Raw genomic sequence first — 13,840 nt, forward strand, 5'->3', positions numbered from 1 at the left:
TCCAGCTCCTGAGCTTCACGTGCGGCTTAGCTACTGAGCCCGGTGGAACCGTTTCTACTGACTGGAGAAGGGGCAAAGGCGGGTTCCTGGTGCCTTAAAACCAGTCACTCAGGGCAGACGGAGCTGTTTGGCAGCTCATCTCGAAGGAAAAAAATCTGACCTCAAACCTCCGCTGCCTTGTGGATATACCCACCCATGGGGGAAGCTTCAGGGAACAATCCGGAAAAGAAGCCACTAAGGTAGCCCGCGTGGAGTGCAACACTGACTGGTGGCCCCTGCGACGCCGCTGGTGCTAAACTGTATCGGTCTCTGCCGTTCCTTTGGGTTCATCAGCTGCGTGGAGAGGGGGAGCTTGCTACACGGGCAACAGCTCGCTCTCCGTATCATTCTGCCCTGTCTTGCGTATCACGTAGACAGCTAGGACCCAACATCCGTGGCCGACCCTGACTGACGGAGGCCTCACTAGTACAACACACCAATAATCTCTCTTTCAGTCCCTGCTGCTGTGTACGGCGATGTTCGGGTACCACTAGAGAGGCACGATAGTGTAGTGTAACACTATTACAGTACCAGTGAACCAGGTTCAGTTCCCACTGCTGTCTGTAAGAGGTCTGTACATTCTCCCTGTGACCGTGTGGGTTTCCTCCGGCTGCTCTGGTTTCCTCCCACAGTCCAAAGATGTACGGGTTTCGATGAGGAAGTCGAGGGCTCGCTCTGCTGCCAATGGAGACACAGCAACACTTGCGGGACGTTCACAGCACAATCCTTGGCCTTCTTTGTTCTTGTGTCAGTCAATCAAATGGTCCTATCCCATAATCTCATCCTCATTCCAAAATAATCAGATCCAACAGTGAACAATACCACTTTTCAAAGTCATGCAGCAGGAGCTTCACTCTGTGTCTGACCCCGGGAGTGTGTGATGGGACGGTGTGGAGGGAGTTTCACTCTGTGTCTGACCCCGGGAGTGTGTGATGGGATGGTGTAGAGGGAGCTTCACTCTGTGTCTGACCCCGAGAGTGTGTGATGGGACGGTGTGGAGGGAGGTGTCTGACCCCTTTTTTTTTTAAACAAATTCTTTATTACAAATGTCGGTGCTATACAATATGTACAAAACCAGTGACTAACACATTTACTAAACTACAAACAGACAATACATGTTAAACCAATATATTTCCATCCTCATCAATGATGGCATTTACACCCCGCGGAGCCCAACGGTCCCGGAACATCTCTACAGTCGCCGTGGACTGTGCGTATTCCTTTTCAATGTTCACCCGGGCACGAACATACCCCCTAAACTTAGCCAGGCAGTCCGCTCGGGGAGAACCTCCTACCACCCTTTTCCAGGAGCCACGGATGGCAATATTCGCCAGCCCCAGGAGCAAGTTGACAAGGACATCCTCATCCCTCTGTGCCCCCCCTCCTTACTGGATGACCATATATGAATAGGGTGGGACTGAACTGCAACCAGAAGGCGAGAAGCAGCCCACGCAAATATGCGAAAAGGGGCTGCAGCCTCACACACTCCACGTACATATGGTACACGGTCTCCTCCAGCCCGCAGAAGTGACACGCGGCTGGGAGATCCGTGTACAAACTAAAGAACTTATTGCAGGGCACCGCTTTATGCAGCACCCTCCAGCCGAGATCCCCAAGGTGCAAGGGAACGACTCCCTTGTAAAGGGACTTCCACTGGGGACCCCTCTCACCTCCAGGTGGAAAGACCGACCGCCATGGCGTGTCGGGACGGTGGACAAATGCTAGGAAGTGGAGGGTGTGGAGCAGCAGCCCATAAAGGTACCTCCCGCCTGCATCCCTGAATGGGATTGTGGGTGTCAATGAAAGACGGCTCAAGTTGTGTGGATTCGTCTCTCGGGTAAGGCTGCGGGGCCTGGGCCCGACGAGCAGCTCAGCCCGAGTCGTTCCACACACCTGAGCCGCACTATCATCCGTTGAGACAGGGCAAGGGTCGGCCAGGACCCCGCCCTCTGCCAGAGGAGGGGATTCCCGGCCTGAGGCGACCATGTTCCAGACTCTCAGTAGGTCCTGATAGAAGCCGGGCAGCCTCTGCAAAGCAGCACGGCTAACGCTCGCCGGTGGTAGCTGCATATCTTCGTGAAGGCAGCAGCCCCTCCAGAGGAAGAAAGTTGCCAACACGTTCCACCTGGGAGGGTGCTTGGCGTACAGGAATCTCTGCAGAGTCCTGAGGCGGAGAGCCGCCAGTCGTGTGCGTACACACACCAGCGACTGTCCGCCCTCTCCTTCTGGGCGACTCAGAACCGCTGCAGAGACCCAGTGTTTCCTGTTTCCCCAGAAGAAGTCCACTAGCTTCCTCTGCATTCTCGCGACAAAAGGGGCGGGGGGGGGCCAAGGTGACCATCCGGTACCACAACATGGAGGCCACCAGCTGGGTTATGACCACCACCCTGCCTCGATAGGAAAGCACCCTGAGAAGGCCTGACCAGCGCCCTAGCCGGGCCATGACCTTTGTCTCCAGGTCCTGCCAGTTCGCCAGCCAGGTCTCCCCAGAAGGACTCAGGTAGACCCCCAGATAGAGGTGGTGTCTGGTGCTCCACTCAAAAGCTCTCATCTCCTCCGGCAGGGAGTCCACCTGCCACTGGCCTACTAAAAGTCCGGAACATTTCGCCCAGTTGATCCTCGCGGAGGATGCCGCCGAGAAAACATCTTGGCACTCGCGCATCCTCCGCAGGTCACAGGGGTCTGTCATCATGAGGAGTACATCATCAGCGTAGGCCGACAGGACGACCTCCATGTCCGGTTCACACAGAACCAGACCTGTCAGCCTTCTCCAAAGAAGGCTGAGAATGGCTCGACACAGATCGCATGCAGTTGACCGGACATGGGGCACCCATGACGCACTCCTCTTCGGAAGTGAATAGGTCCTGTCAATGATCCGTTAATCTTAACTAGGCACTCTGCGGCAGAGTACAGGAGCCGAACTCGGGCCACAAAGTGTGGTCCGAGCCCAAAAGCCTGCAGGGTGCCACCAGGAAACTGTGGTCCACCCGGTCAAACGCTTTCTCCTGGTCAAGAGAAAGAAACGCTGCCAGGGTCCCAGTCTCCTGGAGTAGCTGGATCAGGTCGCGTACTAGGTGAACATTGTCCTGGATGGAGCGGCCCGGGACTGTATAAGATTGGTCAGGATGGACCACCTGTCCAATTACCGAACCCAGACGGTTGGCCATTGCCCGGGCGAAGATCTTGTAGTCCGCGCACAAGAGGGAGACCAGCCGCCAGTTCTTTAGCAGGCGGAGGTCTCCCTTCTTGGGCAGTAGGACCACAACAGCTCTTCGCCATGAGAGGGGCATTTCTCCGGTGGCTAGGCTCTCCCCTAGGACAAGGCTGTAATCATCCCCCAGGACATCCCAAAAAGCCTGATAAAACTCAACACTCAGTCCATCCAAACCAGGGGACTTGCCCCTCCGGAGTTGCCGAAGGGCAGTGGACAGCTCCTCCCGAGTCAGGGGGGCGTCCAGACGCACTGCATCCTCTGGGCTGACCTTAGGCAAATCCTTCCAGACCTCATTACACGCCTCCGCATTTGACGGATCAGGCGAGAATAAGGACCGATAGAATGAACGGACTTCGTTGTTAATTCCATCAGGGTCCGTGATGGAGGAGCCATCGGCAGCCAGCAGCTCCACTAGCTGCTTTTGAACTCCCCGCCACCTCTCCAACGAGTAGAAGAAGGGTGAGCCACGGTCCAAATCCTGCAGCATTTGGATCTGTGACCTCACGTACGCACCTCGGGACTGCTGGAGCTGCAGGTTCCTTAGTGCGTCCTTCTTCTCCTGGTATTCCTGCCACAGCTGCTGGTCTCCAGCGGTCGGACCGAGGTGGGACTCCAGGTCAAGCAACGCTGTCTCAAGCCGCTCAACCACAGAGCTCCGCCTCTTTGTCGACCCCCCAGTGTACTCCCGACATAAAAACCAGATGTGGGCAACCAGATGTGGGCTTTGCCCACATCCCACCATAGCCGTAGGGAGCAGAACCCTCTCCGCCTCAGAACGCTCGGAACGAATCCCGGAATCGGCTGTCCTCCAGCAGCCGGTTGTTAAAATGCCAATACCCGGATCCCACCCAAGGGTGTAGTGGAATAAATTCCATCCACACAAGGTGATGATCCGAGCACGACACCGGCCGCATGGAGGACGCCGACACGCGGGAGACGTAGGCCCGAGATGTACATGCGGTCTATCCTGGAACCTCCTTCTCTAGACCTTCTCGAGAAGGCGCTAGAGCTGGGGTGAAGATTCCGCCAGCTGTCCACCAAGTCAAAGGAGCCGACTAGCTCCTTTAACTTTTTTGCTGATGCTGGGTCGCGTTGGAGGCCCGAGCGGTCCTCCGCCTCGAGGGTGCAATTGAAATCTCCCCCGAGGATGACGCAGTCCCCAGGATCGATGGAGCTCAGCAGGGTGGACAGCTGGCAGAATAGGCGCGTCTGCATCACACCGCGCCTGGGAGCATACACATTGATAAAATGCAATGGTACGCCATCCAGGCGCACAACCAGGTGGAGCAGACGGCCGGGCACAACGTCCTGGACTCTTTCAATTACTGGCTGGAAGGTTGGGGCCAACAGGATCGCCACCCCGCTAGAAGTGGAGCTGAGGTGGCTCATGTAGACCCCGCCCCGCCACTCCAGGAGCCAAGCAGACTCGTCCCCCAGGGATGGTATGGGTTTCCTGCAGGAAACTCACCGTATACCGCCCATCCCTGAGGGCTGAGAGATTGTTATGCCTGTGAAGAGGACCCCTGCTGCCGTTTACGTTGAGACTAGCTACGGTAAGCTTCATGGCGGGAGCACACTGGGTCTCAGCAGCTGTGCCCATTTCGGTGAGAGCGGAGGCGCCCTCCACCACACTGTCCGGAAAGAAGGCAAGGTTACTTTTTGCCTTCCGGGCTCGAGCGGTACCAGCGACACCCTGTGACCCACCATCCCCCGTAGGAGCGAGGCTGCTTCTCCCTCTAATGTCCCTTACTAGGTCATCTAGGAAGGATTTTAGTTGCCGTCTGTCGTTCCCCGCCACCGCATTCCTCTTTCCCTTTCCCTTTCGTCCGAGGATGACTCGCAGGGACCTCACCAGCCTCGGCATGCTGGGCCAGCGTAGCGAGGCTAGTTGAGGCCGGTGCTTGGCACCCTCAGAGGTGAGAATGAAATACTTAATTTCCTCTACAGGTATCAATGGGGATTTCTCAGGAGGGGTGAGGATGTCCATTATTTCACTATCGAAAGAGTCCCCCTCCAACCCGTCACTGCAGACAGAATCCCCATCGGCCTCCCCGCATGTTCCAAAAGATGGCTGCGCTTGTGACCCATACCGCGCAGCGGGCACCTCGCTCTTACCTGCCCGCTCCACCGTCGCATCAGCCTCATCCACATTTGCGACAGTGGAGGGACAATCCCCAGGGACTCCCTGCAAGTAATTTATTGCTGGGGTCGACGTGCATAGAATATCGTCCTCCCCAGGGGACAGGTAGAGAGGGGAACCCGGCACCTTTGGTCCAAGGGATTCACAAGCAGCCTGGTGCTGAGAATGAGAGAGCTTTGTCTCGTCTCCTCTTACACTATTCGGTACACTTGCCTCCAGAGAGGCGCTGACTTGTAGGTCCTGGGTGGAGGCCTCCAGGGCTGCCTCATTTGTGCAAACAGGGTTATCACAAGCTTTTTGCACAACCACACCATCTACCCCAGGACTGATGGCTACATCTGGGGACTCAGGTTTAGAACCAACCCCTACCCGGATCCCCACCCCTTCCTGGGACTCCCCTGCATCTACATCCCCTGCCCTCTTGCGGGAACGTTCCCTTCTCTTCACGCCGGAGGAGCACACAGGTGCAGGCTTCACCGATGGGGCGGCGCTTTCTGTTTCCATCGCCCCGTCTGCATGCGCACCTCCCCGAGCCCCACGCTCCACTTCAGGCGAAATGGGTGTGAGCTCTGCGGCCTCAGAGGTCGACTTCTTAGGGTGTTTGGATTTCTTCTTTGCCTTCTTACTCCGCACAGACTCCACCCCGTCCCCCACCTGAACCACAGGGAGAGAAGCAGGGACCGACCCAACCGTAGGAGTAGGGACAGGGGTAGGGGCAGGGTGAGGGGCTGGGGCAGGATCACAGGCGGGGGCAGGGTCAGATGCAGGCGCAGACGCACGTGCAGGAGTGGGATCGGGGCAGAGGTAGCTGGGGCACTGGTGCCCGAAGTGGGCTCCCTCGGGTTCCGGGTGGTAGGACAGTCCCTCCGAAAGTGCCCCACCTCCCTGCACGCATGGCACCGTGGGCACTCGGAGCTCCAGTACACCTGATAATCTACTCCCTCGTGCCGGACAGTAAACCGGCCCTCAACATCGTCCTCCCTTTCCAGCTGCATGAATACCTGACGCCGGAAAGAGATTACGGTGCGGAGGGTGCGTCTCTTAAATTTGTGTCGAATGGCAGTGATCTCCGACCTTACTTGCCCTAAACGGGCCGGGGGGGAAGCAGGTCCTCATTTGGAATGAAAGGCTTAACATGCCCAAGCACGATACGTTGCGTGGGGGCCGTTACCAGCTCCATCGGTAAAAAGATGTTGTCTACCGTGACTCCCCTGCTTAGGGCCCGGTGCACTAGCTCTTCATTCGCCAGATAAAACACCGCCTTTCCGAACTCCTTCTCGGTGGCCAGAATACCACCTTTCCCAACAAGGTCCTCCATTGCCTCCGTACACTTTTCTAGTGTCATTCCAGGGCGCAAAATACATTGCACCCCACGTTCCACCTTCACCGACTGAAACAGGGCGTTGTCCGAGGCCGGGGAGGCAGCCGCCCTTGCGTAACTCCCCGAAGGCCCGCGACTCCCTGGAGACCGGTCCGGCATGCTGGCGCTCTTTCCAGTCCGAGAATCCTACAGCGGTGCCGGTTAGAAGTCCTGGAACGAGTCGAGTAACTGGCCGGGAAAGTTTGCAGTCGACAGTTCCTCGCTGGCTCGATGCCAGGAAAGGCTCCGTCGGACTTACAGAGACCCAGGCCGGGAGAGGCCGAAATGTCCTTCCAGATGCTCCAGCACCGACACCGGACGAAAATCAGGAAAACAATGGAGGAGGAACGTTGCCCCGATGTCAATGGGGGAACAACGGTGTTTGCCTCCGGTTTTGGAGCGAACCGGCTTCCTGGCGAGTTACCAGCGGCCGCAGCTGGGAGCTACGCAGTTAGCACCCGCCAACAAACCCAGCCCAAACCGGCAGTAAAACTCCACACGGAGTTTCCACACCAGCGCCGTCGCTCACTCAGTTGTCCAAGAGACTTTTAGAGCCACCTCCAAAGTATTCCACGAACTTTATCCAGTAGTTTTGCCTCGATTTCTCCCAGCTCAGTCAGCACAGCTCCTCTCTGTGTCTGACCCCGGGAGTGTGTGATGAGACGGTGTGGAGGGAGCTTCACTCTGTGTCTGACCCCGGGAGTGTGTGATGGGACGGTGTGGAGGGAGCTTCACTCTGTGTCTGACCCCGGGAGTGTGTGATGGGACGGTGTGGAGGGAGCTTCACTCTGTGTCTGACCCTGGGAGTGTGTGATGGGACGGTGTGGAGGGAGTTTCACTCTGTGTCTGATCCTGTAATTGTGTGATGGGACGGTGCAGAGGGAGATTCACTCTGTGTCTAACCCTGTGCGTGTTTGAGAAGGGAGCCTCACTCTTTCAGAGCCGAAGTAAACAGATTAATGCGAGGACGGTGTGTGATGTTGGGAATCCCACCTGTCGACCTTGCAAGCCTTGTACCAGTTTCCATATTCCCAGTACAGGACACCGTCCCTCCGCTTGCTCTGTAACAAAACACACAATTAGACCCCAGTCTGCAACCCGCTCCCAGCATCTGTTATTCTATATATAAAGCCGCAACCTGTGGGTTAGATCCAAGCCTTTAACCCACTCCCAGGAATCTGTTATTCTATATGTTAACTTCCGAACCCCTGGATTAGATACCAGCCTGTGATCCACTCCTCGGGATCTGTTTAACTAAATACTAGTCCCCTGAACCCCAAGATTTGATCCCAGGCTTTAGCCCACTCCCAATTCTACCGATAAACCCTTGAATCCCTGGTTTAGATCCCAGCCTGGATTAGACCCACAGCTGCAGACACTTCAGCAGCTGAGAGATCTGCTCGCTGAATCTCCTCACCCGCTCGCCCAGATTCAGAAACCTGTGTCAACGTGCCCTGATGCACCCCAGCTGGAGTCGACCGCGGTTCAGATGCTGCCCTGGGTGTGTGAACTGCTCCCAGTAACGGGTTGTTACTGACACAGCCCCCCTGTGGGTCAGCGCGCGCGCACACACACACACAGACCTGCTCACCTTGCTCTGTTCCTCCCGCTCCTCAGCGTGCATCCAAATTGGCTTATTTTCTCCTGCAGGTGGTTAGAAGGACATCTTCAGTTTCAGGGAATCGTTTCTGCATCAGAACCTCTCCCTCCCTCATGCTAATGAGTGTCCGTTCCCTGGGACCAGTGTAGAGGGAGCTTCACTCTGTGTCTGACCCCGGGAGTGTGTGTGGGCCGGTGTGGAGGGAGCTTCACTCAGTGTCTGACCCCGGGAGTGTGTGTGGGCCGGTGTGGAGGGAGCTTCACTGTGTGTCTGACCCCAGGAGTGTGTGTGGGCCGGTGTGGAGGGAGCTTCACTCAGTGTCTGACCCCGGGAGTGTGTGTGGGCCGGTGTGGAGGGAGCTTCACTGTGTGTCTGACCCCAGGAGTGTGTGTGGGCCGGTGTGGAGGGAGATTCACTCTGTGTCTGACCCCCCTTTTTTTTTTTACAAAATTCTTTATTACAAATGTCGGTGCTATACAATATTTACAAAACCAGTGACTAACACATTTACTACATTACAAACAGACAATACATGTTAAACCAATATATTGCCATCCTCATCAATGATGGCATTTACACCCCGCGGAGCCCAACGGTCCCGGAACATCTCGACGTTCGCCGTGGACTGTGCGTATTCCTTTTCAATATTCACCCGGGCACGAACATACCCCCTAAACATAGCCAGGCAGTCCGCCCGGGGAGAACCTCCTGCCACCCTTTTCCAGGTGCCACGGATGGCAATTTTCGCCAGCCCCAGGAGCAAGTTGACAAGGACATCCTCATCCCTCTGTGCCCCCCTCCTTACTGGATGACCATATATGAATAGGGTGGGACTGAAATGCAACCAGAAGGCGAGAAGCAGCCCACGCAAATACGCGAAAAGGGACTGCAGCCTCACACACTCCACGTACATATGGTACACGGTCTCCTCCAGCCCGCAGAAGTGACACGCGGCTGGGAGATCCGTGTACAAACTAAAGAACTTATTGCAGGGCACCGCTTTATGCAGCACCCTCCAGCCGAGATCCCCAAGGTGCAAGGGAACGACTCCCTTGTAAAGGGACTTCCACTGGGGACCCCTCTCACCTCCAGGTGGAAAGACTGACCGCCATGGCGTGTCGGGACGGTGGACAAATGCTAGGAAGTGGAGGGTGTGGAGCAGCAGCCCATAAAGGTACCTCCTGCCTGCATCCCTGAATGGGATTGTGGGTGTGGATGAAAGACGGCTCAAGTTGTGTGGATTCGTCTCTCGGGTAAGGCTACGGGGCCTGGGCCCGACGAGCAGCTCAGCCCGAGTCGATCCACACACCTGAGCCGCACTGACATCCGTTGAGACAGGGCAAGGGTCGGCCAGGACCCCGCCCTCTGCCAGAGGAGGGGATTCCCGGCCTGAGGCGACCATGTTCCAGACTCTCAGTAGGTCCTGATAGAAGCCGGGCAGCCTCTGCAAAGCAGCACGGCTAACGCTCGCCGGTGGTAGCTGCATATCTTCGGCAAAACAGCAGCCCCTCCGGAGGAAGAAAGTCGCCAACACGTTCCACCTGGGAGGGTGCTTGGCGTACAGGAATCTCTGCAGAGTCCTGAGGCGGAGAGCCGGCAGTCGTGTGCGTACACACACCAGCGACTGTCCGCCCTCTCCTTCTGGGAGATTCAGAACCGCTGCAGAGACCCAGTGCTTCCTGTTTCCCCAGAAGAAGTCCACTAGCTTCCTCTGCATTCTTGCGACAAAAGGGGCAGGGGGGGGTCAAGATGACCATCCGGTACCACAACATGGAGGCCACCAGCTGGTTTATGACCACCACCCTGCCTCGATAGGAAAGCACCCTGAGAAGGCCTGACCAGCGCCCTAGCCGGGCCATGACCTTTGTCTCCAGGTCCTGCCAGTTCGCCAGCCAGGTCTCCCCAGAAGGACTCAGGTAGACTCCCAGATAGAGAAGACGTCTGGTGCTCCACTCAAAAGCTCTCATCTCCTCCGGCAGGGAGTCCACCTGCCACTGGCCTACTAAGAGTCCGGAACATTTCGCCCAGTTGATCCCGGCGGAGGATGCCGCCGAGAAAACATCTTGGCACTCCCGCATCCTCCGCAGGTCACAGGGGTCTGTCATCATGAGGAGTACGTCATCGGCGTAGGCCGAGAGGACGACCCCCATGTCCGGTTCGCGCAGAACCAGACCTGTCAGCCTTCGCCGAAGAAGGCCGAGGAATGGCTCGACACAGATCGCATACAGTTGATCGGACATGGGGCACCCTTGACGCACTCCTCTTCGGAAGTGGATAGGTCCTGTCAATGATCCGTTAATCTTAACTAGGCACTCTGCGGCAGAGTACAGGAGCCGAATTCGGGCCACAAAGTGTGGTCGGAGCCCAAAAGCCTGCAGGGTGCCCACCAGGAAACTGTGGTCCACCCAGTCAAAAGCCTTCTCCTGGTCAAGAGAAAGAAACGCTGCCGGGGTCCCAGTCTCCTGGAGTAGGTGGATCAGGTCCGGTACTAGGTGGACATTGTCCTGGATGGAGCGGCCCGGGACTGTGTAAGATTGGTCAGGATAGACCACCTGTCCAATTACCGAACCCAGACGGTTGGCCATTGCCCGGGCGAAGATCTTGTAGTCCGCACACAAGAGGGAGACCGGCCGCCAGTTCTTTAGCAGGCGGAGGTCTCCCTTCTTGGGCAGTAGGACCACAATAGCTCTTCGCCATGAGAGGGGCATTTCTCCGGTGGCTAGGCTCTCCCCTAGGACAAGGCTGTAATCATCCCCCAGGACATCCCAAAAAGCCTGATAAAACTCAACACTCAGTCCATCCAAACCAGGGGACTTGCCCCTCCGGAGTTGCCGAAGGGCAGTGGACAGCTCCTCCCGAGTCAGGGGGGCATCCAGACGCACTGCGTCCTCTGGGCTGACCTTAGGCAAATCCTTCCAGACCTCATTACACACCTCCGCATTTGACGGATCAGGCGAGAATAAGGACCGATAGAATGAACGGACTTCGTTGTTAATTCCATCAGGGTCTGTGATGGAGGAGCCGTCGGCAGCCAGCAGCTCCACTAGCTGCTTTTGAACTCCCCGCCACCTTTCCAACGAGTAGAAGAAGGGTGAGCCACGGTCCAAATCCTGCAGCATTTGGATTCGTGACCTCACGTACGCACCTCGGGACTGCTGAAGCTGCAGGTTCCTTAGTGCGTCCTTCTTCTCCTGGTATTCCTGCCACAGCTGCTGGTCTCCACCGGTCGGACCGAGGCGGGACTCCAGGTCAAGCAACGCTCTCTCAAGCCACTCAACCTCAGAGCTCCGCCTCTTTGTCGACCTCCTAGTGTACTCCCAACATAAAAACCGGATGTGGGCTTTGCCCACATCCCACCATAGCCGTAGGGAGCAGGACCCTCTCCGCCTCTCCTTCCAGGAGACCCAGAAAGCTCGGAACGAATCCCAGAATCGGCTGTCCTCCAGCAGCCGGTTGTTAAAATGCCAATACCCGGATCCCACCCGAGGGTGCAGTGGAATAAATTCCATCCACACAAGGTGATGATCCGAGCACGACACCGGCCGCATGGAGGACGCCGACACGCGGGAGACGTAGGCCTGAGAGATGTAAATGCGGTCTATCCTGGAACCTCCTTCTCTAGACCTTCTCGAGAAGGCGCTAGAGTTGGGGTGAAGATTCCGCCAGCTGTCCACCAAGTCAAAGGAGCCAACTAGCTCCTTTAACTTTTTTGCCGATGCTGGGTCGCGTTGGAGGCCCGAACGGTCCTCCGCCTCGAGGGTACAATTGAAATCTCCCCCGAGGATGACGCAATCCCCAAGATCGATGGAGCTCAGCAGGGTGGACAGCTGGCAGAATAGGCGCGTCTGCATCACACCGCGCCTGGGAGCATACACATTGATAAAGTGCAATGGTACGCCATCCAGGCGCACAACCAGGTGGAGCAGACGGCCGGGCACAACGTCCTGGACTCTTTCAATTACTGGCTGGAAGGTCGGGGCCAACAGGATCGCCACCCCGCTAGAAATGGAGCTGAGGAGGCTCATGTGGACCCCGCCCTGCCACTCCAGGAGCCAAGCAGACTCGTCCCCAGGGATGGTATGGGTTTCCTGCAGGAAACTCACCGTATACCGCCCATCCCTGAGGGCTGAGAGATTGTTATGCCTGTGAAGAGGACCCCTGCTGCCGTTTACATTGAGACTAGCTATGGTAAGCTTCATGGCGGGAGCACACTGGGTCTCAGCAGCTGTGCCCATTTCGGTGAGAGCGGAGGCGCCCTCCACCACACTGTCCCGAAAGAAAGCAAGGTTACTTTTTGCCTTCCGGGCTCGAGCGGTACCAGCGACACCCTGTGACCCACCATCCCCCGTAGGAGCGAGGCTGCTTCTCCCTCTAATGTCCCTTACTAGGTCATCTAGGAAAGATTTTAGTTGCCGTCTGTCGTTCGCCGCCACCGCATTCCTCTTTCCCTTTCCCTTTCGTCCGAGGATGACTTGCAGGGACCTCACCAGCCTCGGCATGCTGGGCCAGCGTAGCGAGGCTAGTTGAGGCCGGTGCTTGGCACCCTCAGAGGTAAGAATAAAATGCTTAATTTCCTCTACAGGTATCAATGGGGATTTCTCAGGAGGGGTGAGGATGTCCATTGTTTCACTATCGAAAGAGTCCCCCTCCAACCCGTCACTGCAGACAGGATCCCCATCGGCCTCCCCGCATGTCCCAAAAGATGGCTGCGCTTGTGACCCATACCGCGCAGCGGGCACCTCGCTCTTACCTGCCCGCTCCACCATCGCATCAGCCTCATCCACATTTGCAACAGTGGAGGGACAATCCCCAGGGACTCCCTGCAAGTCATTAATTGCTGGGGTCGACGTGCACAGAAAAACGCCCTCCCCAGGGGACAGGCATAGAGGGGAACCCGGCACCTTTGGTCCAAGGGATTCACAAGCAACCTGGTGCTGAGAATGAGAGAGCTTTGTCTCATCTCCTCTTACACTATTCGGTACACTTGCCTCCAGAGAGGCGCTGACTTGTAGGTCCTGGGTGGAGGTCTCCAGGGCTGCCTCATTTGTGCAAACAGGGTTATCACAAGCTTTTTGCACAACCACACCATCTACCCCAGGACTGGTGGCTACATCTGGGGACTCAGGTTTAGAACCAACCCCTACCCGGATTCCCACCCCTTCCTGGGACTCCCCCGCATCTACATCCTCTGCCCTCTTGCGGGAACGTTCCCTTCTCCTCTTCACACCGGAGGAGCACACAGGTGCAGGCTTCACCGATGGGGCGGCGCTTTTTGTTTCCATCGCCCCGTCTGCTTGCGCACCTCCCCGAGCTCCACGCTCCACTTCAGGCGAAATGGGCGTGAGCTCTGTGGCCTCAAAGGCCCGCTTCTTACTGTGTTTGGATTTCCCCTTTGCCTTCTTACTCCGCACAGACTCCACCCCGTCCCCCACCTGAACCACAGGGAGAGGAGCAGGGACCGACCCAACCGTAGGAGTAGGGACAGGG

At 56.9% G+C, this 13,840-nt stretch overlaps 2 protein-coding genes across 5 annotated transcripts in view; one reads left to right on the forward strand and one right to left on the reverse strand.

Moving 5' to 3' along the window:
• The window catches only part of rnaseh2c (ribonuclease H2, subunit C), a 515,876-nt gene that overhangs the window by 456,710 nt on the left and 45,326 nt on the right, over positions 1-13,840 (forward strand). The gene's annotated exons all lie outside the window — the stretch shown is intronic.
• The window catches only part of LOC140189003 (kinesin light chain 2-like), a 57,872-nt gene that overhangs the window by 10,222 nt on the left and 33,810 nt on the right, over positions 1-13,840 (reverse strand). For all 3 annotated transcript variants that reach the window (XM_072245673.1, XM_072245671.1, XM_072245672.1), the window contains exons 10-11: positions 8,345-8,397; positions 7,747-7,814 (exon numbers count right to left, since the gene is read on the reverse strand). In XM_072245673.1, coding sequence (XP_072101774.1) covers positions 7,747-7,814; positions 8,345-8,397 — 121 coding nt within the window. The remainder of the gene's footprint in view (positions 1-7,746; positions 7,815-8,344; positions 8,398-13,840) is intronic.

Source organism: Mobula birostris, chromosome 28 (genome assembly GCF_030028105.1).
Source record: "Mobula birostris isolate sMobBir1 chromosome 28, sMobBir1.hap1, whole genome shotgun sequence".
In the NCBI taxonomy this organism is placed as follows: Eukaryota; Metazoa; Chordata; class Chondrichthyes; order Myliobatiformes; family Myliobatidae; genus Mobula; species Mobula birostris.